Here is a 27,265-nt window from a genome sequence, read left to right as displayed (position 1 = left end):
ATGAGACCAAAGGCCCCACTGGACACCCAAACAGACAAGGACTTCTCTCAGGGTCATTGGTCTCATCCCGCACGGAATCATAAACACTTCTAAGAAAATAAATGTCCTGTATCTCACGTTCTAGCCACCCATTAAATTAGGTCACACTGTTCAGTAGAAAGTTCCCAGAAAGCCCTAACTGTGGAGAAACACACGCACGCGCGCACACACACACACACACACACACACACACACACACACACACACACACACACTCCTCTACAGCCTAACATGAACACCTTATGACTCAGAAATTCCATTCTGCAGAGACTATCCCAGAACCCTGTTCTGTCCCTGTTCATTCTACAAGAGCGACAGGTGACGATGCTCTCTGTTTCATGTGAGGACAAAAGTTACACAGCCCCTTGATAATGGGTACCAATAGTTAGAAATATGGTGGCTGGTGGGCAAGACATGATGAAGGTGTGTGTGTGGGTGTGTGTAGGGGGGGTGTACACGTTTGTGAATGTAGGGGGTACCCTTACCCATGCTTACACATATGGACAAGCCAACATGACTATTTCTTACTCTCTGTCTTATTTTCTTTTGAGACAGAGTCTCTCACTAATCCTGGATCTCACTGTTTCAGCAAGAGAGACTACCTGTCTCTGACCCAAGCCTTCAACACTGCGTTAACAGGAACACAGCATTTTGCTGGCTTTTGTGTCCGTTCTGAGAATTCAGACTCAGGTCCTCATACCTGTGTAGCAAGCACTTTATTCCCTGAGCCATCTCCCCTGCCCTCATGCAGAGATCTTGAGTAGACTAAGCAGAATGAAGTCTATGGTATAAGACCAACTGTAAAAGTGAAAATGCTACTAAACATTGATACACACTTTTCAAGAATGGATATTGGTCCTGAGATACAAGTCATAGAATGAATAACTTTATAAACAAAGCTCATCTCACAATGGCTTGACTTAAGATCTCTCAAATTGTTGGTGGTGTGAAAGTGTAACCAGATGCACTGAGATTGCACATATTCCCAGGAAAGCACCTCAGGGGTCTGCACATTCCTGAGCATGCTCCATTCAAGGATAGGTGTCGAACACATTTTTTGAGCATGCTTAGCTCAAGGTCGTGATGCACGTGTTCCGTGTCTGAAAAGCTAGTCAGGAAGATGTTGAGCATGCTCAGCTTGCATCAGAAAGATAGTGGACAGGAATCCTCTGGGAATGCTAACATTTCACCCAAAATTTTAATTGAAAAAAAAAAATACCACAGGAATATTTTAAAGATGTGTCCAATAAGAGTCCATGCCTACCTTGCTTAGCATCATAAAAGTTGTATGCCTTGAAGAGTAATTGTAATTTAGATTTTGAATTTTGGGTGAGCTGTGTCAAGACACTCTCTTGCACTGCTCAGCAGGCAGCACTTTCAGCCAGGAGATCATCAGGGGAAACAGCAGGCAGCCTATGTTATGGTGGCTGTATGATTGTCTCCAGGAGAGGCAAACAAACGTCCATACACCGCAGATAGGACACCAGGAAACTGAAGAAAAATTCCAACCCATTGCAGCAAATGGATCCAATGAGTTTATTGGGTTCACAAATAAGAACATATACTTACTTACAGGGGCACGTGTGGTTATAAATCAGCTGTATCACCAAAACGTCCTACCTGTTGCAGTGGTGATGACCTTCCTAATGCTTCGTAGTCCCCCCTTCAATTAATTGTCCATCTCTCTATAGCCTAGTTCATCCTGAGACTCATCGCTTGGGCAGGATTATATGTAGCTGAGGACTGGGGGAGGCCACTACAGTAAGTGAGTGGGTGGCTTGTGTCTCAAGTGAAGGCTTCGTTCAGGTAATCGCACCTGCTCTGACTTCAAGATGGCAATAGCCATGTCCTGCCTGAGACTATGATGTTCAGCAGATGTCCTGGCTAGTTTTCATTGTCACCTTGATGCCACCAATAGTCACCTGGGAAGAGGGAGACTCACTTGAGGAACTGCCCAGACAGGCCTGGACTGTGCCTATGTCTGTGTGAAGTCGTCTTGATTGTTGATTGATGTGGAAAAGCCTAGCCCACTGTGGTGCTTTGAATACGTATGAACCCCATAGACTCGTGTGTTTGAATGCTTGGCATGTGGGGAGTGGCACTATTAGGAAGTGTGGCTTTGTTGGAGTAGGTGTGGCCTTGTTGGGGGAAGTATGTCACTGGGGGGTTGGACTTTGAGGTCTCCTGTGCTCAAGCTACACCCAGTGTGACACACAGTCTCCTTCTACTGCCTATGGATCAAGATGTCGAACTCTTGGCAGCTCCAGCACCATGTCTGCCTGCATGCCGCCATGCCTCCCCCCCCCCACCCATGATGCTAATGGACTAACCCTCTGAAACTGTAAGCCAGAGCCAATTAAATGTTTTCCTTTATAAGAGTTGCCGTGGTCAGGGTGCCTCTTCAAGCAATAAAATCCTAACTAAGACACCCACTATGAGTGATGCCAGGTGGTCCAAGGTTATACAGGAAATGTGGCTTAGCATGAGCCAGAGGGACAAGCCAGTGTTCCTCCATGGTTTCTACTTCAGGTCCTACCTTCCGGTTCCAGCCCTGACTTCCCTCGTGATGGACTGCTGTCTAGAAGTGTAAGCTAAGTAAACCCTTTCCTCCCTGAGTTGCTTTTGGTCATGATGTTTATCACAGCAACAGAAACCTAATAGGACAGTAGAGTAGATGCACTACATGCCTTTGAACTTGGGACATTTCAGTTATGATGAGTTCATGGGGATGGACCTGTAGCATAACTTAAGAAGTACCTGTATCAGGGGATAGTGGGGACCAATCTGAGAGGAAGAGTAAAATTAGGGGCAAAAGGGAGTAAAAGAAGAACCTTGCTTCCTGCAGAGTGACACTCCTGACTGAGTAATGCAGTTCTTTTATCTTCTTACTAAAGGAGGGAAAAGCAAGTCCCTGCAAAGCGGCTTGCTACTGCCATACAGTAGAAGCTCAAAGCATCCCTGTTAAATGTTGATGATCGTACTCAATTAGAAGAAAAGAACGGAAGTTCTTCATTTTCCAGCACAAAAAGAGAACATGAAATGCTGGCTATAATTTCTGCTGACGCCGCAGTAACAACCTCAAAGCTTTCTCAGTGTTTTGCACAGTGGTAATCTATTGCCCTTGTTTTCACACTGATAAGATATATTACAGGTTTTACCAATATAAAGTTTAAAATAGTTTTGATTTGTAAAGAAGTGATGTGTGGGCCTGGGGATGCCCTGTATGCACAAAGTTCCCGGTTCCACTCGCAGCACTGTATAAACCTGGACATAGTGGTGCACATCTGTAATCCACACCTGGAAGTGGGGGGGGGGGGACAAGAAGATAGGAGGTTCCAGATGATTCTCAGCTACATAACAAGTTCAAAGCCAGCCTGGGACACATGAGAAAAACATACATGTAAAGCATGTGTATCATGATGCAAATTGCTACCTTCATTTTCTACTTGACCCCATACTCTCCTGTGACCTTTTCCATAAATTTTTGCTTAAACTCTTATGTCATCAACCTATACTCTCTAGTCATATTCTTTTTTGTCTTATCCTTAAGTGAATATGAAGACTTGTCTTTTGAACTAAATCAAATATTCTACTATCTTTGTTAGTTCTTACATAAAAGTGTTTCCAGAACTCTAAAATGAATCAAATATGGGCATTCTGGTCCAGCCACTTGGTGACACAACCAGAGTTATGACCTCCCTAGACTGCCAGACACAGACTCCTGAAGGACACCAAGAACTAGAGCACAATCTGTGACTTCTTTTCATAGTGGGAAGCCTGCCACGGATTCCTAGATTTCCCTTATTAGTGTAGGCTAGAAAACTGAGAACCAATGGACCCTATCTTACATGTATGTAGCATCCATGTTAAAGACTGAAATACTGAATCCCACATGCCAGGACTGGCTCCATGCTGCCGCTGCTAGGTGTCTGTCTCTCACCTGGTGCTCACCTTCTTCCCAAAGCACTGAAGCACTTTACCCATGCCTGAAGGAGGCCCAGTGATTTGCACAGCTCATCTCTTCCTTCCACAGTGCTCAATTTGGAATAATGGCATCTCTGATTTTTTTTTAAATGAACATTGTGCTTTTGAGGACCGACTATATACTTTGTCACATGAAACCAAATACTGTGGGGAAAGTATGAGCAGATGCAGCAGGAAATTGGCAAATTCCTCAAATACCAATTATTAGACACAGGTCAGCCATCTCCACATCTGTTCCCAAAGGTGTAGAGTTTTCCAGGCAGCATACATCAGAAGGTCTTGGAAAGTCTGTTGAGAAGTGTCAAAGATGAGAGCTGCATATGATGCTTGCCACAGGTCCCCCAGGATCCCTGGTGTTGAATCCAAATGAGAACTAATGAACTGGGAAAACTGACTGTCTTAAAAAAAAAAAACCAACAGGCCACAATGACAGATGCAGACTCCTGCCCTTCTTCATTTACTGATTTTATTCTAAATAGTTCTTAAGTAAAAATTAATTACTACAATACTCATAGAGATGTGGGTGTATTGTATTGTGTGATATTTGCATTGCTGGGGACTGAGCAAGCCCAGGGCACTGCACATGCTAGCCAAGTACTCTAGCACTAAGCTACGTCCTCAACTTCCAGATTAGAGATGAAAAGAAATGTTCTCTAGATAACTATAGTGGCCTATGCCTCCTGTCCCAAGTAAGGAGGCTAAGGCAAATTATCTGGAGCACAAGAGTTTGAGGCCAGCCTGGGAAACAAAGCGAGACCAATCTTTTGCAAGACAAAAAAAAAGAAGTACTCTGCAAATCTTTAATGGGCATACTCAAATAAGCATGGAAATAGAAAGCCCAAATGTCATAAATTAGAAGATCTATGTACCTCAATTATTAAAATAACAATTTATTGAAATATACTATGAACAGATTACTATTCACTGAATTTCCAAAAGTTGCAAAATGGTTTAAAAGTCAGCCTTCCTGGGACGAAGCCATCATTTAGTGGAGGGTCAAAGTTCACATAGCAGGAGACTCTACAGTGGCCATACCATACACATATGGAGGGCCTCTTGCAGGGTCCTGTCCCACTTTCTGGGACTGCAGAACTATGCCACTTGCATCCCTTCATCCACAGTCGCTGACACACCAGCTGCTCTAACACTACATTGTATTAATTGAGCTCAGCAGCTGAAAGAATAAAAAGATTAAATTATAGGATGGGCGTTCTTTAAAATCTCTTTCACTAATTTTTGCATTCAATATAGTATTGCAATGAAGGCCAACATTAAGATGAAGCATTGATGATATCTCCTCACTAAATTCTTCTCACGTGGGACTGCATATACCTAGAGTGGGTGCTCTAGAAAGAACTAGTAAGGCAGGACGTTCTTATTAATATGCAAAAATATTAGGGATGTCTTGAAATTTTTCATTTCTATTTTTTATAAGACACTTGAACTTTGAGGCTGGAAGTGCTGCTAACCAGAAGCACACACACAGCACACGAGGCAAGCCCGTGTTTTCTCTCTGGACACACAGAGCTTTAGAACAGAACTGAAATGTACCAGGAGCCAAAGTTCTTCCAGATGTACTCTCTGGCTGCTCTCGGGAAAGCTCTTCCACGGTACTCTCTCTCAGAACACGGACCACGGTGTGAGCTCCAGAGCCCACCTCACACTGTAAAAACAAACATGCATACATCTATGTTCTTCGGGGAGGGTGTGGCATGCACATCATGTGTGCACATGCAGGTTGGAGGGCAGCTTGAAGGAAAGGTGCCCTCTTGACACCATGCATCCCAGGGATTGAATTCAGGTCATTAAGCTTGCTGGAAATCCCCTCTACCCAAGCATCTGAGCTATCTTGTCACCTCCATCCCCACCCCCACCCACTGCCTTTCCCTACACAATCTTTTATGGAATATAATGAAACAATGTTGTAAATGTCCACTCATCTTTCCTGATGCCTGGTTTATTCTTCCCTAAGTGGATTTACAACAAGCTTCTTTATAGTTTTCCAGTTTTTTTTTTTACTTCATTAATGACTTTTTTCTAAGGTTGGAGACAAACTTATCTAAACAACTGTTTTTACAAGACCACTTTCCCTCCAGTGACTCTTTAACTGTTTTCATTAAGTGACACTTGCTGGGAAAATACTTCTCAGAACATGTTTACTGCCATTATTATGTAACTCTTCCCAAGTCCACATAAACGATTTGAGCTTCATTATCACTCGGGTTTTACTGAGACCTGGTTTGTAGAGTCCCTGTGAGACTGACTCTTCCTCTTCTGGGGACGATTGTCCTTCATTTTGAGAAGAGCCCAAAGACGAGGTTGTTGGCGAAAACCATTTGTCCGTCATTGTACAAGCACAATTATTGATCTCACGCTAACTACCAGAAACTACTCACAATTACCTTGACTTTCTTGTTTCTTCAAGGCCAGTAGGAAGCCTTTCCTTTTTAGGTATGTGTTAGCAAGATGGAGCTTATGTATGTCGTGTCTGTGTGTGTGTGTGTGTGTGTGTGTGTGTGTGTGTGTGTGTGTGTGTGTGTGTTATGAGATTGATAGTCTGTCAGTCTGTCATCTGGGCCATTGTCTGAAAAGACAGAGGAGCCTCTAGTACTCAATGGCATATGATTATATGAGCAGATGCGCAGTAAGAGATGAAAATTATTGGTAGATCATCTGTCTGAAGGCCCATCTGCCCCAATCCCATTAGAGAACCGCTATACCCAGAAAGGGACGGAGAATTAGACAGGAATTACTTTATCATTCTCCTATAGTCTAGATATCTAAAAGGAAGCTCATAGTCTTCTACATCAATTCTTTTGTTTTGGAGAAGATGAAAGGAGGAGGAAAGGAGAAGAGGTGGGCAAAACTGAGGAGTCAGAGGGTAACGATAAGTGGGCAAAAACAAATAATGGCCCTAAGCACATTTAAAAAGTACAGTCCCCAAACATGTCACTGGTAGTCTGTACTGACTTGTTTCGTGACTCACTTACTTTGGTTTTTCCACAGATATTTAAACCTCCGTGTGCTTCATCTGTCTATTTAAAGTTGGCTGTTTCCGCCAACTTCAATAGTTCGCGTAACTGCCAGCCATCTTCCTCTCCCTTTGCACAACACCTAAATCCTCTGACGGGCTAAGCCTGCTCTTGGCTCCAGAACTTGAGCATTGGGATGTAGCTCACCATCTGTCTTAATGTTCTCAAGTAACTTTTTGCCAAGGCAAGTGTGGATCATAGGCAGTAACCTGGGACATTCCTGGTCTCAGAACAGGAGAAATAAAGGAAGCCCAAAGTGGTATTTAAGTCCTTTGTTTGCTGGTAGTGTTTGTGGGGAATGAAGAATTGATCTTTAATTGTATGAAAAACAAAGACTGATCTGCATGCCGATGGCCAGGACAGACTTCAGAGACCTTGCAGTTTTGAAACAGATATTTATGAACATCTGCTTTCTCCCCATAAATTTTAATATGGATTTCATCCTTTGAAACCTACAAAACTCCCAGGTGCTCCTTTGGTCTTTATCTTGGGGAACATTCTTTTTTTTTAAGTCTCTTTTTTTCTAATGAACACATTCTAAATCATTTTGTTAAAACAACATTCATGTGTAAGTGTGTGTGTGTGTGTGTGTGTGTATGTGTGTGTGTGGCGTTTGCACAAGCACATATGCAGGACCTATTGAAATGCCTCTGATGTTAGGAATCCAAAATACTATATTCAGCATGATAAGCCTCCAAAATGTCCAATCCCAGAGTGTAAAGCACGGTTGTCTTAATAAAGATGCTGAAAGGCCTGGTCTGTGGTTTTCATTAGAAGGGTTTGTTTAGCACATGTTTGTCAGAGGCTGAGGTTCCAAACATCCAACTCAACAAACAAAATCGCTGTCCTGATTGTGTTTATCATCCAGTGAGTATGAATGCTCTCTAAGAAGGGTCTTCCGTTGCCATTATGCTCTCATATAGCTCTTTGGCAAATGGGATTTGTCCTGCGCCTACAAACCACTGATACTACTCTATTTTGGGGGCTATACTCGATAGACACTGGGGTGCAGCTGTTATCAAAGAAGACTGGGGTACCAGAGTTCATGTCAAAGTCAGTCCCCGCTATCCACAGAGAATGCCCTGTCCATTGGGTAGATCAGAGTAGGGGTTCGATGTTTACTACTTATATTGTCCTTGGTTGGTGGGGAGGCCTTGTGGCACTCAAAGAAAGAATAAGCAGGCTACCAAGATGAGACTTGATAGCCTATGACCATATAGTGGGGGAGGAGGTCCTCCTCGGTCTTAGACCTAGGGGAGGGGAATAGGGTGAAAGTGGGAGGGAGGGAGGATACAAGTGATGGGATAACAGTTGAGTTGTAATCTGAATAAATTAATAACATTAAATTTAAAAAAAGAAGAAGACTGGGTTTTGTTCTCAAATGGCTCAGAGTCTAGTATGCTTCTCATCTGTGTCAACAAATAGAGAAGACATAGTTCTAGGGTGCGATCTGGGTAGCCGACTGCCCATTCTCCATCTGAGGCCACACAAACAGCACAAACATCACTTGGCCTTTCCAAATGCTGGCTATTCCTATAAGTAGGAAAGATGAAAGTACAGGACCAAAGGCCAGAAAGTGACGTCACAGTACGCCAGCACTCAACACACAAAGTGGGTTGAAGAGGTGAGTGCAAGGCTAGCAAGAAGGCAGGTCCTTCTTAGGAGCATCAAGCTCTTAAGAGTGCAGTGCCATGCTACCTGGTACCACAAGATGTGGGTTATTTACATAACAGAAAGCCCCCCCTCCGGGGGAGGGAGTAGAGAAATTTCATTTGGTTAGGCTAATGGCTCTCCATCTACTGACAGTCTAATGGGCCCTCTCTACTCCATCTCCAAAAGAAGAGGACACTGGCACCATGCCACAGCACCCCCCCCTAAAGATGAGCCATCTTTGTGTGTCCAGTTCCACTCAACTACTCAAAACAATGAGGAATTTACTGATAAACAATTTCAGAGATGATTTCTCACTAAAACCAATAGAGCTATACTATGAAATTGGAAACAGCATCTGCAATGAGATCTGAGATAAATCATGAGCTAATTGGTACTGGAGCTGAGGGCAAAGGAGCCCATTCCTGAATTTTCCATCACTGTCTACAAAGCCAGCTTTGTGAAAATAATATTCGGGGTGTGAATAATTAGTTCTCCATTTTATATGCGACTTAAATATAAAGCCACTTCTCCAGCAGCATGTCCTCCAACCACAGTCCCACCCAGATGTCCTTTCTTTACAGAAATTTCGAAGCTGCTTCAAATGCAGGAAAATTCTGGGTCACTTCAGGTTCTGACGTCTCTCCCGGCTCCCTAAGCCTCGGGCCTGAGGCTGTGTTGCCTCACTATACAGTGAAAGACTGTCCCAGGAGGCATCTGAGCTAAGTGCGCTTTCCCAGTGTTCTCTTGGTCTCCGTACCGCTACTGCGCATCAGCCATTCCGACTCCACGTCCCCTCTTTCTGGCATGAGATGCTCTATAGCAAGCAGCCAGGCTTATTTCCTTTGTGCTTTGTGTTCCTGAAACAGGATCTGGACCAGCTTCAGCTCCATCTGGAAGAAGTGAGGTTCTTTGACGTGTTTGGCTTCAGCGAAACGGCAGGGGCATGGCAATGCTTCATGTGCAACAACCCCGAAAAGGCAACCGGTGAGTGGCCCCCCTCAGCTGCGGGGATCTGGGAGTCAGTGCCTCTGATTGGCCTTCTTTTTGGTAAGTCACCCACGTTGTACTAATTTACAGTGTAGTGTCTGGTCTCAGTCTCATACTAAGAAAGGCTTCTCACTGGAGTGGTTGTAAAAAAAAAAAAAACCAGCAGGATGCTAGAAAGGAAAGAGACAGAGCCAGAAAGGAGAGGGGAGCATCTTTGACCTCTTTGTGGTTATCAAGACAACAAGGTTGGGCTGAATTTGTGGGAGAGCCTTTGCACAGCAAGTGTGAACTCCTAAGCTCTGTCTCCAGTATTTTTTAAAAGGAGGAAGAGAGAAGGGAGGAAAGAAGAAATGAAGGAGGGAAGGGAGGAAGATAGATGGGAAGGAGGGAGGAAGGGAGGGAGGAAGGAGAATGGAAGGAATGAAGGAAGGAGAAAGAAAAGAGGGAGGGAGGAAGGAATGTTTTACTCTAAAAAATGTCATCATTTCACCCAAATGACCCTAAAGATTGGAGAAAGCAAACATTCTGCCCAGCTGGCTTCCAGAGCCTCAAAAAACTGAGGCCACAGTAACTGAGGGCCTGAGCACCTGTTCGTATTGTCGTGTAGTTATTCCTTGATGGATGAACCATTTACCCTGCTAATTGGCAGCAGCCATCCCTCATCCTTTCTGCTGCTCAAGGAATTTATCTACCAACCTGACTAAAAGCAACTGTTAGCGGATACAAGCAAAGCCCCGTGCTATGCATGCCAGATGCCTGTTTTTCCCTTCATCAGTACAACAGTATTGAGGTGAATGCTGGGTCTCCTGTACCTTCTCCTCCTATTTGGGGATTTTTATCACCTTAAAGATAGCCCACTGTGTCAAGTCTATCCTCCTGTTAACTGCCATGATGGTGAGGCTGAATCTTAAAAAGGGGGCGGGGAGGGTATTTGACCAGGCGGAGATGCGAGGGGCAGACAGAGAGGTACCAATTAAAATGCATTGCCCCACAGAAGAAGTTCAGAAGGATGAAGCTGGCAGGCAAGGGTGCCTTTGTGAGGCACAGGCTGTGGGCTGATGACAGTGTCTACACTAAGCCATACCAGCAAACAAGAAATTGGGGGATTGAAGGCCTCCATTGCAAAACTTTCTAATTAGAGCTTTACCGCACATCTGCAAAAAGACAGGACATGAAAGAAACTTGACTTTAGAGCATGGTGAAGTAAAGTACTTCTCTTAGGTGGCTCTAAGAAGGCCCTTCAGGGTGTTTGCTCCAAGTGAGCTAAGTCCTTAATTCGATAAATATTGAGTCAAACTGAGGGAGGCCTCGGGAATGGAGCTAAGTGTTACAAGGCGTTCCTTTAATATGTATTTTCTCAAATTTGCTGCCACACACTTGAAAAGAACATTTTGCACATCACCATCTTATTTTTGTTTCTCACCATGAAGCACAGACTGGGAACACAGAGTGATAAAAGCTCTAACAAGGCCAAATACTTTATAGCAGAACACATTGAATCAAAATGCTTGGCCCCGAAAACGTCAGTGTGTTTGGATTTCCTTGCTCATTTCCTTGGGCTACATGAAAGAGGATTTGAGTCAGAGAGAAATCCTCTTTTAAACTGTTATTTTCACGCTCATGAGTCCCTGAAGAGTATATATATGTTGTTGATTTCATCTTCTTCTTTTTATATAGGCATATAAATTATATATTTGCTCTAAGTGAAAGGTCTAGCATAATCCCACAGCCAAATGTACTCTTCAGGGAGACGGCATTTGCATTCTTATTGTGCTTAAATTCCATCATGAAAGATGACTTAAGACATACAAATGAACATTTAGGCCTATTTTTCACATATGCAGGATGTGCCTTTTGCACGGGCTAAGTGTCTCCTTCAGGATGCCTGGAAGTCGACACATGAAGACAGTGCAGAGCCTCTGCTTTGGAAGGGATCCACACACAATCCAGTCAGGGCCAGGAGCCTTCCAAGAGAAAAGCTTGCACTCTTCTTCATGTGTTCTTTAGCATACACTAAACATTTATTGAATGATTGGGCGTGTGTATAATATCTAGAAATGGCAAGTCAAATGTCAAATATTCCTTGATATTAGAATGTGACACTTCAAGGCTGTGATGATGCGTTAGCCATATCAAATGCATACCACTGTACCATAGTCAGGGCACTGAGAGAAGGTCCTCTTTCTTCCATGAGAGAACTTACCACATAGGAACCAAACGGTGAGCCTCTCAGCTGGCTGTGTTGTTCCCAGCTGTGCACTGTGCACAACCATGGGCCCCACTCCGGCATGCGTTAGCCAGATGCCCTGCCAGCTGTGAGAGAAGGACTCTGAAGATGTAGGCTAGGACTGTAATGGAAAAGACTGCCTATACTGATCCTCCATTCGCACCATGGACTAACCAGTGATGCAGTAATTGTTCTCAAATAGTCTGTGGTCCAATTTTGTTTGTTTTTGTTGTTTTTGAGACAGGGTTTCTCTGGTCCTGCCTGTCCTGGACTCACTTTGTAGACCAGGCTGGCCTCAGACTCATGGAGACCTGCCTGCCTCTGCTTCCACAAATGCTGGGAACACAGGCATGTGCCACCATGCCCAGATGTTCCAGTTGTTTTTCCTGTCCAGCCTCTCCATGAGTGAGAAACAAGTCATAAGGCAATTACCCATCAGGAAAGAAATTCATAAAAATAAAATGTTTCTTAGAAGGTTCATACTAAGGCTCTGAGTCTTTCAGAAGTCAACAGTCAGGAACTAGCTTGTGTCGTCACCTCTCATACTTCCTAGCCCAGCTGACATTCTTTTCTTTTTTAGTTTTGTATTAATTTATTCTTGTTACATCTCAATGGTTATCCTATCCCTTGTATCCTCCCATTCTTCCCTCCCTCCCATTCCAGCTGACATTCTTACCACTGTCTTCGGCATCTCTTTCAGCATCACACAGAAACTCACTGGAGCTTACTGTTTAGTGATCAATACCATTACATTGAAATTAACCAGAAGAAAACTAAACGCTAGAACAGTAGAGAGGCCCTGAGATCACTTTATCATTTTAACTAATATCTTGTTGCATGTTGTACATGTGTTTTTCTTCTTTCATTATCACTATTGACCTCATTTTACAAGGAAGAAAGAAAGGAAGGAAGGAAGGAAGGAAGAAAGAAAACACAGATTCATTAATCGCAGCCCCCCTGAGGTCACACAGTCACATACTGGTAGAACTGGCAAATTTTTTGCATAAACTAATTCCAGAAATTGGCGTTTCAATCTCTAGGGTCAGTCCAAATTAAAACATGGAATTTTAAAAACTTCAGTAACAATTATTCCACGATGCTATAGTGTGTTGCAAACACTGAAAGGAAGTTTAATTGCTTAGATGTGATCTGCCTCTTGGATTTGTTTTACAAGAGTGGGAACTTTGATGTGATAATGAATGGGTAATTATTATATGTGGCCAATGATTACAATAGAAACTCTTTCCAGTCCAATTGCTGACTCAGTACCAATAGTCATTTTTATAAAGGTACAAAGCAGTTGATTTCAAAATCCCAGAAATAACGCAGTACCCCCTCTGAGGCCTGTCTGGTGATATTTACTGCAGATCCCATTACTCCACATGAAGGAGAGAACAGAGGTTGAGCAAGAAGATTTAGCCGAACATAACTGACTTCTGGAAAACTATGCAAAGCCTCTGTACTAGCTGCCAGGGAGTCCTGGAACTGCAGGCCCTGTAACCGTCGAAGAAGGCAGTGAGCTGCCTGGGGCTGGCAGAACATTTTTTTTTTAAGTAGGAGGGAGAAGTAATTCATACCTCACTCTTGCTGCCTGAACCATGTGAGGTGACTTAGTTTTTGTAACCTCAAAAAAGCGAGAGGAAGGGAAAAAAAAGGAACAGCTTAGCATTTTGGCACTCGTATCCTCTATAAAACTGAGCAATCCCCCAATGCAGTCACTCTCTGACTCATTTGATATTTGGAATTTGAATGTGGCTGTCAGTAGGAGGTCTCCGTGGATTCTAAAAGAAAGTGGAATTCTTTTCGGAACAATGTTCTGTCGTGATTCCTTCTCTAGACCTGATTTTAAAATATTTGCTGTATGAGAGCAAGCTGCCCTTTCTGTCCCACAAACAAACAGAAGGGAGTTCTAAATAAAATCAGTGTGGAATGGGGCCTCCATGGTGACGAGGCTGTCTCCAAGCTCTAAAGACACTAGGGACTGCGGTGTGACTCGGCACACACCATTCTTTCAGCCAAATACCTCTCTGTGACAAATGCCAACATGAATATGGGCTAAACAACCCAAGAGTGGCCAGCTCACACCCACAAATAGCTTGTGAGTCAACTAATATGGAACTTTCCCATTTTAATTACAATGTAACTTTCACAGAACTTCAATATGAGAGCCCACTTTGGATTTACCCAACGTTGGGGTTGTCTTACATCTTTCCTCCCATCATGCACATCACCTTGAAATTCTTTCCCTTTCCTTTTCCTCATCCTTTGACTTCTAGTTCAATGCTGTAGCATCACACGGGCACAAACACACACACACACACACACACACACACACACACACACGTACAAGCGGAAGGAGAGGGGAAAACAAGAGAGGGTAATGGATGAGAACTGATTAAATATTGCTTCTGTAATATATAGAATCTAGCTTTCTATATAAGACACACTCTCTCTACTCTGAGGCAGAATAAACTCTCACTCCGCTTACCCTTTGGGTTTTCTGCCTGTACGTCTGCATTAGACTGCCCAAGAGACAGTAAGCTGCAAGAGGAACCATGTGTGATTCCGGGTCTAGCTCACAGCCATGCTCAATAAGCACTGACAAATAGATGGACAATTGAGCAATTTGTGAATCATGTCAGTGGCAGCATAGCCATCATAGAAAATTGGATTCGGTTTTGAAATACAAAGTTAGAAAGATCCCAGAACTTGCAAGACGGAGGGAGGAGGATTGAGATTTGGAGGCCAGCCAGGGCTACATAGTGAGACTCGGTCTCAGAAACAAAATCTAATGTCTTGTCACCTTTTGAACTAACTATTTTTAGTTGGTATACAAAATAGTGGATCTCGTCATGACACTTTCAAACATACACATCACTGTAATTTGCTCATGTTAACTCATCTTACCTCCCATCACCTCCTCTGGCTTTGTGGTTCTCCCTCCTACTCTAAGATTCCCATATATATTGTGTGTGTACATATGTTTACAAATGTTAAAGCCATATTCTATATATGACAGAAGCAATATTTTATGTTGTCTCCTATTACCCTCTCTTGTTTCTCCTCTCCTTAACTTGACATCTCTTCTTCCCCTTCTACTTGTAGGCCAAAGATATAATAGATATTCATAAACCCATAGTAGTGTATATAAGAGAGAAAACATTAGATGTTTGCCTAGGTGTGACTTATTTCTCTTAACATGATTCTCTTCGGTTCCACCCACCTTTCTGAGAATGAAATAATTTCCTTCTCCTTCATGTCTGAACAAAACTCCACTGTGTATGGACACCATATTTCTTTATCCATTCACCCAGGGCATCCAGGCTGGCTGCACAGCTTATTACTGGATGCAGTAATAAGCATGGCTGGGCAGCATCACTGAAGTATGCTAACTTTCCCTGAGTGGTTTAGCTGGACCACATAGCTTTATTTTGAGGCATTTTCCTAAGGGTCAGCCTTCCCTCAAGAGCTCAGTCCTTAGTACCGCTTAGAGAAAATAAAGCAAACCACTGCAACAGCAACACTACCACACTGAGCAAGACAGAAAAATATACTTAAAATCGATACAAACCCACTAACAACCACAAGACAGAAAATAGCAACAACAATGTCAAGTGTCCTGTAAAGTCAAATGTCATATAGGGTAAATGTAGCAATAGCAAATTAACGAGGGAGAAGAAAAGATGCAAATTTTAACAGGCATTAAATAAATGGAGGGGAAAGTGGAATAATGGAGAAGAATTCCATCAAGGGAAGAAGAACAGGAGGTATAAAAAGGAAAAATACAAAAAAAAAAAGGGGGGGGGAATACTTACCTACTATGGAAAAATTTAGTAAATATGATGACGCCATAATGAAGTTCACTATTTGCATGCTAACCTAAAATATTAATTTTAAAACAATGAGAAAATAAGGTGAATATAGGAAGAGAACAAAAACTAGAAATATAAAGCTTAAAGAAATAAGATAAAGTAAAAATGCTACCAGGAGTACAGTAAAGCAAAAGGTGGCAGGGCACAAAGGATAAGGAAAAATTCACCCAATATTTATGAAAAAGAAACTAAACATAACTAAGAAAGTAAACAGAGAACAAAAATAAGAGTGTAAAACCTTTATTTAAAAAAATAAATAAAAAGACTAGAGACGTATCTCAGTTGGTGGAGTGTGGAGTGCTCGCCTAGCATGAATGACCCAGGTTCGTGACAGTACTACAAGGCATGGTGGTGCAGTACTGTGATCCACCACTTGGGAAGTGAAGGCAGGAAAGTCAGAAGTTCGAGGTCATCTTTCATTACCTACTCAGTGCAAGGCCAGAAAAACAAGGCAGGAAAGAGGAGGGGGTTGGGCCCGATTCTTTGGTTTTCTTTTCTCCAGAACTGAACTCTTCCAGGTACAATGGGGTCCACTGAACTTGCAGACTCCTGTATTTCCTATGGCTTAAGCTGGTGTTAAGTCCACAGTGACTTCTGCAGAGCTGAAGTAGTAATTTGCCTTTTCTGCATACCAGCGCCCTCTGCTGGCTATGGTTATCTTTGCAGTGTGCGAATGCAGGTCCTCAAACCCTCTTGAGACAACCCCCCTCCTCCCACCACCCCCCCCCACCCCCCCAGCACCCCCACCCCCCCACCCCCCCACCCCACCCCCTTCACATAGCCTCGGGTGGCTAGTGCTTAATGGAAAAAGCTTGGCAGAATTAGACATAAGAGCACTTCTGCTGCTTTTGTTAATTTTGAATACACTTCTTTCTCTTCTTGGAATGATTGTTTTTTCCTTATCCTGACTCTTCTTCAGTTTGTTACTGAGAAATGATTTCTCATCTACCGTGCATACTCTGAAATCCAGCTACAAATGTTTTGTTTATTTATGTATTTACTTACTTACTTACTTACTTACTTGTTTTTTGTTCTGGAGACACGGTTTCTCTGTATAGCTCTGGCTGTCCTGGACTTGCTATGTAGACCAGGCTGGCCTCAAACTCACAGACATCGGCCTGCCTCTTCCTCCACGAATGCTGGGATTAAAGGCGTGCACCACCATGCCCAGCTTTGTTTTGTTTTTGTTTGTTTGTTTGTTTGTGAAAGAAAAACAGCATTGCACTCCATTTCTGTAGTTTCGGTCACTCAAGAGACTGGGACAAAGGGAGCACTTGAGGCTCGATGTGGACAATGCTCTGGGCAACATAGCAAGAGCTGTTGGTCAGTGGACACGGCACAGGGCACTAGAACCAAGGACCCAGCTATAAGTCAGCACAGCTAGAGCCTTCTAATGTTTGACAAGGGTGTCAAAAATACATTGGAGAAAAGCTAGCACACTGTTGGGAAAACTGGATATCTGTACATAGAGGAATGAAATTTGATTCTCCTTTCTCACTCTGAACACAAATCAGTTCTTTTTTTAAAAAAATCTCAGTGTAATACTTGAAACTCTGAAACTTCTAGAAGAAAGAATGAGGAATAGACTTCAGGATGCAGGCTCAGGTAAGGACCTTCTGAACTAGAACCCACAATCCACAAGCAGGACTTCATGATGTCACAGGAGTCTGTACTGCATGGGAAACAATCTTCTGAAGAGGCAGGCTACAGAGTGGGGAAAATGTCTTGGCCAGCTACATGTCCGATAGAGGATTTGTGTCTAGAATATAGAGAACTCAAAAAACAAAACACTAAGGCAACCAACAACCCAATTAAAAAGGAGCCTATGAAACTCTTAGGGCCTGTGGAACTAAACAAAGTTCTCAAAAGAAGAAAAATAATGGCTAAGAGAATTTTTTTTTTTACAAACTTAGAGGAACTTAGGCAAAAGATGGCTTACAGCATGAATGACACACAGGCGGCTGCATCACTATAAGGTGACCCAGCCTGGATGAGGACTCATAAAGGCTGCATCTCAAGTTCTCTGCAGGCACCTGGACAGATCAGTCTCCTCCCCACACTGCAGCTGGTTGTGGAGTCTTCACCGGTGGTATACGTTTAGTGTTTGCATAGGAAGTCTTGTGGTTCTTGTTTGTTTCAGGAACTTCTTAATATTTGTGAGTTGCTTACTTTCTGAATCTCATGAGGCTACCCCATCTTACCTAGAGATAATGTTTCAATTTGGAGACAATTGTTACACAACAACCAAAGCTTGTATCTTAGAACAATTTCAGCAGTGTCATTTTTCTCAGTCAATAGTAGCAAAGCATAAATATTCATTTTAGGAGGAAAAAGTAGAAGTTCATTCAATGACATTTGCAGCATCTATTTTGTCTCACTTACCTCTTTATATAAACAAATTTTTCATAAACAAGTCCTTTTAGCATTATTATTATTATTATTATTATTATTATTATTATTATTATTTGTTTTTTTGAGACAGAGTTTCTCTGTGTAGCGTTGGCTGTCCTTGACTCACTTTGTAGACCAGGCTGGCCTCAAACTCACAGAGATCCACCTGCCTCTGCCTCCCTATGTGCTGGGCTTATAGGCGTGTGCCACCATCCCCAGTTTAGCACTCTCATAAAAAGATCATTTTATTTAAAAAGATGCATGAGGTTTTTATAGGTGTATCTTGAAAACCTATGTGCTTATATACACGTATGCTTGTCTGTTTATATACATAAAATATACAGCACATGGTATAGCCAATACCTCTAGCACAGACATTCTAATCTTTTGTTTATTGCCCAAAAGTTTGAGGTCAACTGTTGCACTATAAGATGAAAACTGCTGCATTCTTTTCTAAATCACACGGAAACGTTATGGATAATGCCTTCAAGTCCAAAATACCATACACGTAGAGACAGGACAGTCGTTAGAATGCACTCCACAGGTTGGCCCTTTCTATCACAACTGCATAACTATGTCATGTGGGAGGATGGTAGGTTTTGTCCCAGGTGAAAGCTGTCTTGAACAGCTTTGCCCCTTGGAAACACCACAGGCACCCCACTGAGATGGACATTGTGATAGACTGGGAAGAGCCATCCTGGGTCCAGATTTCAGGAAACAGACTGGGGACTCCAGCAGGCTATTGAGGGAACCTGAGGAGAGACCAGGAATTGCGGCTCTAGAGAGAGATGCAGACAAAGAGGAGAGGAGAGGAGAGGAGGGGAGAGGAGAGGAGAGGAGGGGAGGGGAGAGGAGGGGAGGGGAGAGGAGGAGAGGAGAAGGCTACAGGTTCAGACCACAAGGATGTGGATCGCTTCTATCAGGGAGAGGATCAGCGTGCAGGCCCGGAGACACCTAGGGATCCATCCCCATGGAGTTGATACCCGGAAGGTTTATTCTTGTTTCCCTTTAACCTTTTTTCCCTCATGTATAGGATAGGTGGGTTGTATAATAAAGTCAAATTCTTAAAAAACAGAGCCAACAGTGTCATGTTTATACACCCCAACACTAGGCAACTCTACTACATCCTGAGAGTATGAGAAAGTATTCAACATTCAAAACTATCCACCTACTTTTTAAATGGATTATTTGGTTTGGTGGTGGTTAATTTCTTGAGTTGTTTATATATTTTGGCTATTAGCCCTCTTTGGATGTTGGGTTGGTGAACATCTTTTCCCAGTCTGTAGGCTGTTGTTTGTTCTGTTGACAGTGTTCTTTGCCTTACGGAAGCCTTTCAGTTTCATGGGCTCCCATTTATTAATTATACAGAACTAAACAGAGAATTCTAAACAGAGGAATATTGACTGGCCAAGAAACACTTAAAGAAATGCTCAGCATCTCTAGTCATCAGGGAAATGCAAATCAAAACAACTCTAGCTAAGATCAAAAACTCAAGTGACAGCACATGCTGGCGAGGATGTGGAGAAAGAAGAACACTCCTCCATTGCTGGTGAGAGTACAAACTTGTACAACCATTTTGGAAATCAGTCTGGTGCTTTCTCAGGAAATTGGGAATAGTGCTACCTCAAGACCCAGCTATACCACACCTGGGCATATACCCGAAAGACGCTCCAGCATACAACAAGGACATTTGCTCAGTTGTGGTCATAGCAGCATTATTTGTAATAGCCAGAATCTGGAAACAACCTAGATCTCCCTCAACCAAAGAACTGATAAAGAAACTGTGGTACATTTACACAATGGAAAAGTACTCAGCTATTAAAAACAAGGAAATCTTGGAATTTGCAGGCAAATGGATGGAACTAGAAAAAATCATCCTGAGTGAGGTAACCCAGTCCTAGAAAGACACACATGGTATATACTCATTTATAAGTGTGTATTAGCCACATAATACAGGACAACCATACTATAATCCACAGATCCAAAGAAGCTAAACAACAAGGAGGACCCTAGGGAGAATGCTTAATTCTCATTCAGAAGGGCAAATAGAATAGACACCGGAAACATTTTAAGAAAAGGAACAGGACAGGAGCCTACCATAGAGATCCTCTGAAAGACTCCACCAAGTGGGAGATCAAAGCAGATGCTAAGACTCACAGCCAAACTTTGGGGTCGAGCACAGGGAATCTTACAGAAGAGTTGGGGGATAGGACGTATCCCTTGGACTAGTGTTTTGATATAAGTGAGTATATACCGTTTGTCTCTTTTTGCTTCTGGGGAAGTGGGAGGGAGGGAAGAATGGGAGGAAACAGGGGAAGGGCTAACAATCAAGATGTAATATGAACAAATTAATTTTAAAAAGTGGTAAAAAAAAAAAAAAAAGAGTTGGGGGATAGAAGGACCTGGAGGGGACAGGAGCTCCACAGGAGACCAATGAGCCAACAAATTTGGGCTGGTGCAGGGGGAAGAGGCGTGGAGGTGGAGGTGTGCTGCAGAGACTGATGCACCAACCAAGGATCATCCATGATGAGGACCAAGACCCTCTGCTCAGATGTAGTAGATAGGCAGCTTAGTCTTCCTGTGGGTCTCATACTATAGGGAGTAGGGGCTGCCTAGTCATTGATCACTTCTCCCTGGCAGAGCAGCCAGGCCAGGCCACAGAGGAAAAGGATACAGACAGTCCTGATGAGACTTGATAGGCTGAGGTCAGATGATAGGAGAGGAAGGCTCCCCCTTTCTGAGGACTAGGGGAGGCGGGAGGTGGCTGAGGAAGGGAGGGTGGGCCCAGGAGGAGATAAGGGAGGGGCTACAATCAAGATGTAAGTGAATAAATCAAAAATTTTCAAATAACAAAAAAAAAAAACCCTATTGGCTTAGTTATTGCTGAATATTCAGGTCCACAACTCACTGGCTATTCCAAAAGAAGTTAAAAATCAGAAAGTGAGAAGGGAAAATGAATTGATTTAAAATTTAGCTGAACTGAAGAAAGAAAGAATCCAAGTTCTCACCACTACGTTGGACTTACAGTTCATAGAAACACATGAGCCAAAAGCCAGGGTCTCAAGCAGGCTTTGTTGTGAGATGGCTTAGCGCCACCCAGGTTGCTTGCCTCTAGTCTCAGCAGGTTCTGGCTGTGCTCAGCCAGCAGCCTCCTGGTGCCAGCCCTCAGCATGGAGGATCTGTTGTGGTTTTCCAAGTTCTGCTCTCACAGTCTTCCTTCTTTCTTGGACATTCCTCAGTTTTGAGGGATTTGGCATGTTCTGCCATGTGCTCTTGAGCTGATGTGAAATTTTCTGGAATATGTGCATTCTTAGAAGAACTATCAAAAGCAAATATATGTAGGGGTGAGGCTGGAATCGATAAACATCGCCTAGGACCCTTTCTCTGTAGCCTCTTGCTTCAGCACTGGCACAGTGACTCACCTTTGTTAGTGTCTCTGGAGCTCAGACTGACTTGGCCTCGGACCTTACATCATTTCGACTCTATTTCTCCCCTGTTCTCTGTATATGTTGCAGCTGTTGCTGCTTAGCTGCCCGCCATTGCCAGGATGAGATGATTCCCCTGATTATCTGATCTGGCCCAAGACTGGGAAGGAGGAGGCAGCCAGAGGCCAGAGTCAAAGATCAAATTAAAGCAGCAGACATCTAGAAATCAGGGGTCTTAGGCTGAGTTTACCTCAAATCTATTATAAATGCTTCACTAATTTGCATCTCATGTGGGGAAACTCCCCAGGCCTTCCACATTTTTGGAGCTTTGTCTCTGTGTCCATTTATGCTCTGCCTGATAGAAAGAAGTTTCCCCTTGTCCTCTGGCTGAAAGGTGGGCCTTTGCCTCAGCCTCCTGATATGCCTATTCAAAACACTAACTTTGTCACCAAGAAGAGACTTGATACCCTATGAGCATATAAAGGGGGAGGAAGTCCCCCTCAGGAACAGTCATAGGGGAGGGGAACTAAGGGGAAAATGGGAGGGAGGGAGGAATGGGAGGATACAAGGGATGGGATAACCATTGAGATGTAATGAGAATAAATTAATAAAATAAAATTGAAAAATAAAATAAACACCGGTGAAACTAAAAAAAGAAAAGAAAAGAAAAAACTAACTTTGTCATTGAAATCTATGAGTGTTTTCTTCTTCCTTTGGAAACAGAAAATGAGGACATAAGCTAGAATGCTCGAAAAGAAAGTTACAAAAACAAAACCCAGAAAGGTTAGGAGCGTCTGACTATCTCACTGACCCACTGTGCACATCATTACATGAAGGAGACTCTGCAAGGCCAGTGTTTAAGCCTGTTAACTATTAAATCACTTCTGCTCAGGATGGGATGTGCTTGTGTGTGTGTGTAGTTGTTTGTGCCCCAAAATAATGGTCATAATATAATTAGGACCATACATATTAAAATTATCATTATTGATCATTTTTGTTTTGATGACAGCCGCTTGGTAAGCATGTATAGGCTTTACGTTCTAAGAGGACTTGTATCCCAGGGGATCAGAGATGCTGATAAAGAAATCAGCATCAAGCTGCCAGGTGTGGTGGCGCATCCCTTTAATCCCAGTACTCGGGAGGCAGAGGCAGGTGGATAGCTATGAGTTCGAGGCCAGCCTGGTCTACAAAGTGAGTCCAGGACAGCCAAGGCTACACAGAGAAATCCTGTCTCAAAAAAAAAAACAAAAAAACAAAAAAAAAAAAGAAAAGAAAAAAAGAAAGATATCAGCGTCATAGTTATACAGACGCTTTTATTTTAACATCTTTAACCTTTAATCCCAGTACTCCAGGAGGCTGAGACAGGCAGATCTCTGTGAGTTCAAGGCCAGCCTGGTCTACAAAATGAGGCCTACTTAGTTAAAACTATAATGTGGCCATTGAAACTGTTTCAGCTCAGAGAGAAATTTAATTGAGCCTGACACTGCTAAAACAACAACAACAACAACTAATGAAATCATGTTTTAAATATTTGATTTTTGTCTTTTTAAAGTTAGCCTCTTCATACACTATACTAAAACTGGATCACTACTCTAAGGCAATCTGGTTTCTTTGAATACAAGGAACTAGAAAGTGGTTTAAAGAACTCTTTAGTTATAGCCAACCTAGATGCCCCTGAACTTCCCCTGGAAGAACTCTCTTTCCAAGCCTCTTGTGACTACAGGAAAGTCTTCACCTTGTTAGGTTGGTCAGCATAGCCTTTAGATGGTTGGGATAATGGTGTCTCAGGGGTCAGAAGCCATAGATGTGCTCAAGTCACCTGCTTTCCTCTTTAAAAGCTTTGTCTTGAGATACGGAAAAGAAAAAAACATCAAATAAAATTAAGCCTGCTGAGGCCAAGAATTCTGATATTATGTCCTAAATAACACTTAATTACAAAAGTCCTTAGAATTTTAGTTTGTGTCCAAACTTACCCCATAGCCTCATTGGTAGCTTTCTAAGTATTTGTCAGTTAGTATTTATATAACCGCATATGTATACTCCAGAAAAACTATTCAACCACCAAGATAGCTCAGATTTAGTATTCCTCATGTTTATACCAATTAATGTGTGTGTGTGTGTGTGTGTGTGTGTGTGTGTGTGTGTGTGTGTGTGTGCATATATATTCAAATGCAGACAGCTTTCCTGGAAATTTTAGCCTCCTGATTTGATTTTCATCTGTAGTAACTTACTTCACATCCAGTAGTGCTGCAAAGTGACAAAGGGAGTCCAAACAGCAGTCACGCCTCAAATGTAAAGACAAATATCAAACCAAAATCCAAACACACAAGTGCCAAATCCAACAATAATAGGTGGGTACACCCAGACAAAATAAGTGCCTTGCCAAGCAAAGGCCTGCCTCAGCCAGGCCCTGTGGTTCGCTAACGCCAAACCTGGCTGCAGAAATGCAGGCAAAGGGAACGCTCTGCCAAACAAAACCAGAAGTTTCCTGTCAGACAACCAAGCAAGCCGTCAGCAAATGGCTCCGTTGAGCCTTCAGCATGATAAGCATATCAAATGTGTCTGGTTTCACTTCAAACTTTCCTTACAAGTTGCCCAAGAGCCAAGTCTCCAGCACAGGAGGAGACTTTCCAAATCGTAACACCAAACAACTATAGAAAAGCCTTTTCTATCACCAATTCACCAATATGTGTTTACAGGCAATCACCACCCAAGGTGGGTGAGGCGAGGAAGCTCCTGGCAGCTGGGCTTTCCTCAGTGCTTTAAACTGGGAGGACTGGGTGGCCACAAGTTTTCTTCCTAGACGGCTGAGCCAAAATGATTAGCAGATAGACAGGTCCATGGCCTGCTATCTTTGTTTCCCCATTATTCCCGAACAGATTAAGAAACAGAAATTGGTAAAGAAAAATGGATTTATTTACAGTTTGACCAACCAGGGAAGGGAAAACAAAAACAGAAACAAATTTCTTTCTACCATGCTTGTGGCAGCCTTAAAATTTTGTAATAAATAAATAAATAAATAAATAAGCCAGATAATATGTAGATTTTGCTGTCACACCGCTTGATCGGTCCTCTCCTGGGAGAAGGTAAATCAGCCCTGGGTCAGCTTCCTTCTCCGTGGGTTGTCTCCACACTCAGTTCTCAGCACGAAGAGTCTGCTGTAGCTCAGAAATTATAGTTACAAGATGTTGCCAGTAATATCCTATCATAGGATCTCATTAATGAGACCAAGTGGGACCTGCGCAAGATATGCATATGAAACTCTTTCTTGTTAAAAGTTGAATCCTAAGATTGAACAATTATCCCCATTCCTTTCTGCTTCCTGATCGCTTCTCATTGGTACCCGTGAGTCATGAGTCATCAAGCCTGAGGCAGTTTCCATCCTGCGTCTCTCCTGAGAGTACGCAGGTAACCACACAAACCCCTCAGAACTGCTGGAAGGCTCCCTTCTTAGATTTTATTTGGTTTCTTCAACCCAACTGGGGACGGCTCAGTAAGTAAAGCCCTTATCTTGCAGTGTAAGGATTTGAGTTCGGATCCCCACACACAAAAAGCTAGACCAAGTGGCCTGCATTGACTGCCCATCAATGCCGAGTGAGAGGCCGAGATAGAAACAGGCAGACTCTTGCTGGTCTAGCCTCCTGGGTGAGGCCGTAGGCCAGTGAGCCAGAGATACCCTATGAAATGAACCCCAAGTTTTCCTCTTACCTGCATATACATATTACGTGCACACATGTACACCCACATATATATACATGTTATACACACAAACACACAGAAAAAGGAATTTTGTTTCCTTGATAATGTAAGTCAAATTTCACAGACATTGATTTTGTTGTTTTGTTTTGTTTTGTTTTTTATGTTTTTTCGAGACAGGGTCTCTCTGTGTAGCCTTGGCTGTCCTGGAGTCACTTTGTAGACCAGGTTGGCTTTGAACTCACAGCGATCCACCTGCCTCTGCCTCCCGAGTGCTGGGATTAAAAGTGTGTGCCACCACACCCGGCTCAGACATTGATTCTAAGCAGTTGATCAGAGAAATCTAGAAAACGGCCTATACCATGGTGAAACTATTGAGCTGTGAGGCACTTAATCAAGTGGTAGTACCCTCACGAGGCTGCTGTCTCAGGTCCCTCTTTTGGTTCCCACAGCCTCTTACAGGGACAATGCTGATTATTTTGTGTTTGTATATATTTATTTATCCACCCCAATAAGGAAATGTATACTCTAAAGTACATGAGAAAGATGGCTTTTGTTAAGATCCTTAGTGATTTCAAAAAACCGCACTCAGTCTATGTGGCTCCCAAGACCCACAGCTAAAGCTTCCATCCCCTATGATCATGTCCTCTGTACTGGCTGCTGCCTCTATTAGAACTGGCACACACACTACCAAGAAAAATTTGAGACTCTCAATATAAACCAAGACATTCCCTATAGACTGCAGAGAAGCCACAGCTCCCAGCAGCAGTCTTTTAAGGGCAACTGTATGCCTTTTCTCAGCTCTTACTTTAAACTCTTTACTTTGAAACTCAGTATTCGGGAAATATGTAGTTTCTCCCAGAATATGCCTTCTTTTAAATCCATTTACCTATAACAAACCAAAAAGGAATATATGAAGCTCAGATATCACAAATAAAATTTGTGATGGCCTCAAAATATGTCGTTTATATACAGGGAGGAATGACTGTTTATATGCAGTGACATATGGTTCTTTATATATAGTGAGGTATGGTTATCTATATGCAGTGAGGTTTGGTTGTCTATGTGCAGTGAGATATGGTTGTCTATGTGCAGTAAGGTATCATTATCTGTCTGTATGCAGTATGGTATGGTTGTCTATAGTGAGGAATGGTTGTCTACATGCAGTGTGGTTTGCTTGTCTATATGCAGTGAGCTATGGTTGTCTATGTGCAGGGAGGTATGTTTGTCTTTATGCAGTATGGTTTGGTTGTCTCTATACAGTGAGCTATGGTTGTCTATGTGAAGTGATATATGGTTTTTTAATACAGTGAGATATGGTTGTTTATATACAGTGAAGTATGGTTGTCCCCATGCCGTGAGGTGTTCCAAGATGAGAAAAGCAAGCAAAACAAAGCGCTCCTAAGCCTGAGTGGAAGTCAGTGTGCCCAATGATTAGCAGCAATGCAAACATTACTGCCTACTCATTCTATTGCAAAAACATGGGTGAGGTCTAGAAAGAAAAGAGAGCAAGCACAGATGTCATGGTGATGTTTCCAGTGCAGCCAAGTCACTGGTGACAGCTTGGCAGATAAGTCAATCAGTTATTCAAAAAGTGCACTCCTTCCTTGTCAGACTGACTTCTCACACCTACCATGCTGCCCTTGAAAGGTCCCGTCTCGCTTTGAATTCTCATTATTCCTAACACTTATACATAAGTTACTGTTTGGAAAAAATAAGGCCAGAGTGATGATGGTTCAGCAAGCAACAACACCAAACCTGATTCTGTGAATCCTACATGGTAGAAGGACAGAACTAACCACAAGTTGTCTACTAATTTCCACTTGTATGCAAGCGCGCGCACACACACACACACACACACACACACACACACACACACACGGAGTGGGGTAGTAAATAAATGTTTTAAACCCTTTTATATGCTCCATTACATTATTAATAAATGCAGGGAGTTGCTTC

The 27,265-nt window shown here is 42.7% G+C and overlaps 1 protein-coding gene across 4 annotated transcripts in view; it reads left to right on the top strand.

Moving 5' to 3' along the window:
* VEPH1 (ventricular zone expressed PH domain containing 1) overlaps nucleotides 1-27,265 on the top strand; it is a 221,601-nt gene that overhangs the window by 175,622 nt on the left and 18,714 nt on the right. For 3 of the 4 annotated variants that reach the window (XM_084768525.1, XM_084768524.1, XM_084768526.1), the window contains exon 12: nucleotides 9,575-9,755. In XM_084768525.1, the coding sequence (XP_084624651.1) occupies nucleotides 9,575-9,755 (181 nt within the window). The remainder of the gene's footprint in view (nucleotides 1-9,574; nucleotides 9,756-27,265) is intronic. The other variant, XM_084768527.1, reaches the window with a different exon arrangement.

This window comes from Acomys minous (assembly GCF_964271855.1).
Source record: "Acomys minous genome assembly, chromosome: 19".
In the NCBI taxonomy this organism is placed as follows: Eukaryota; Metazoa; Chordata; class Mammalia; order Rodentia; family Muridae; genus Acomys; species Acomys minous.
The sequence above is the reverse complement of the archived record's forward strand: the minus strand, read 5'-3'. Positions and strand labels throughout refer to the sequence as shown.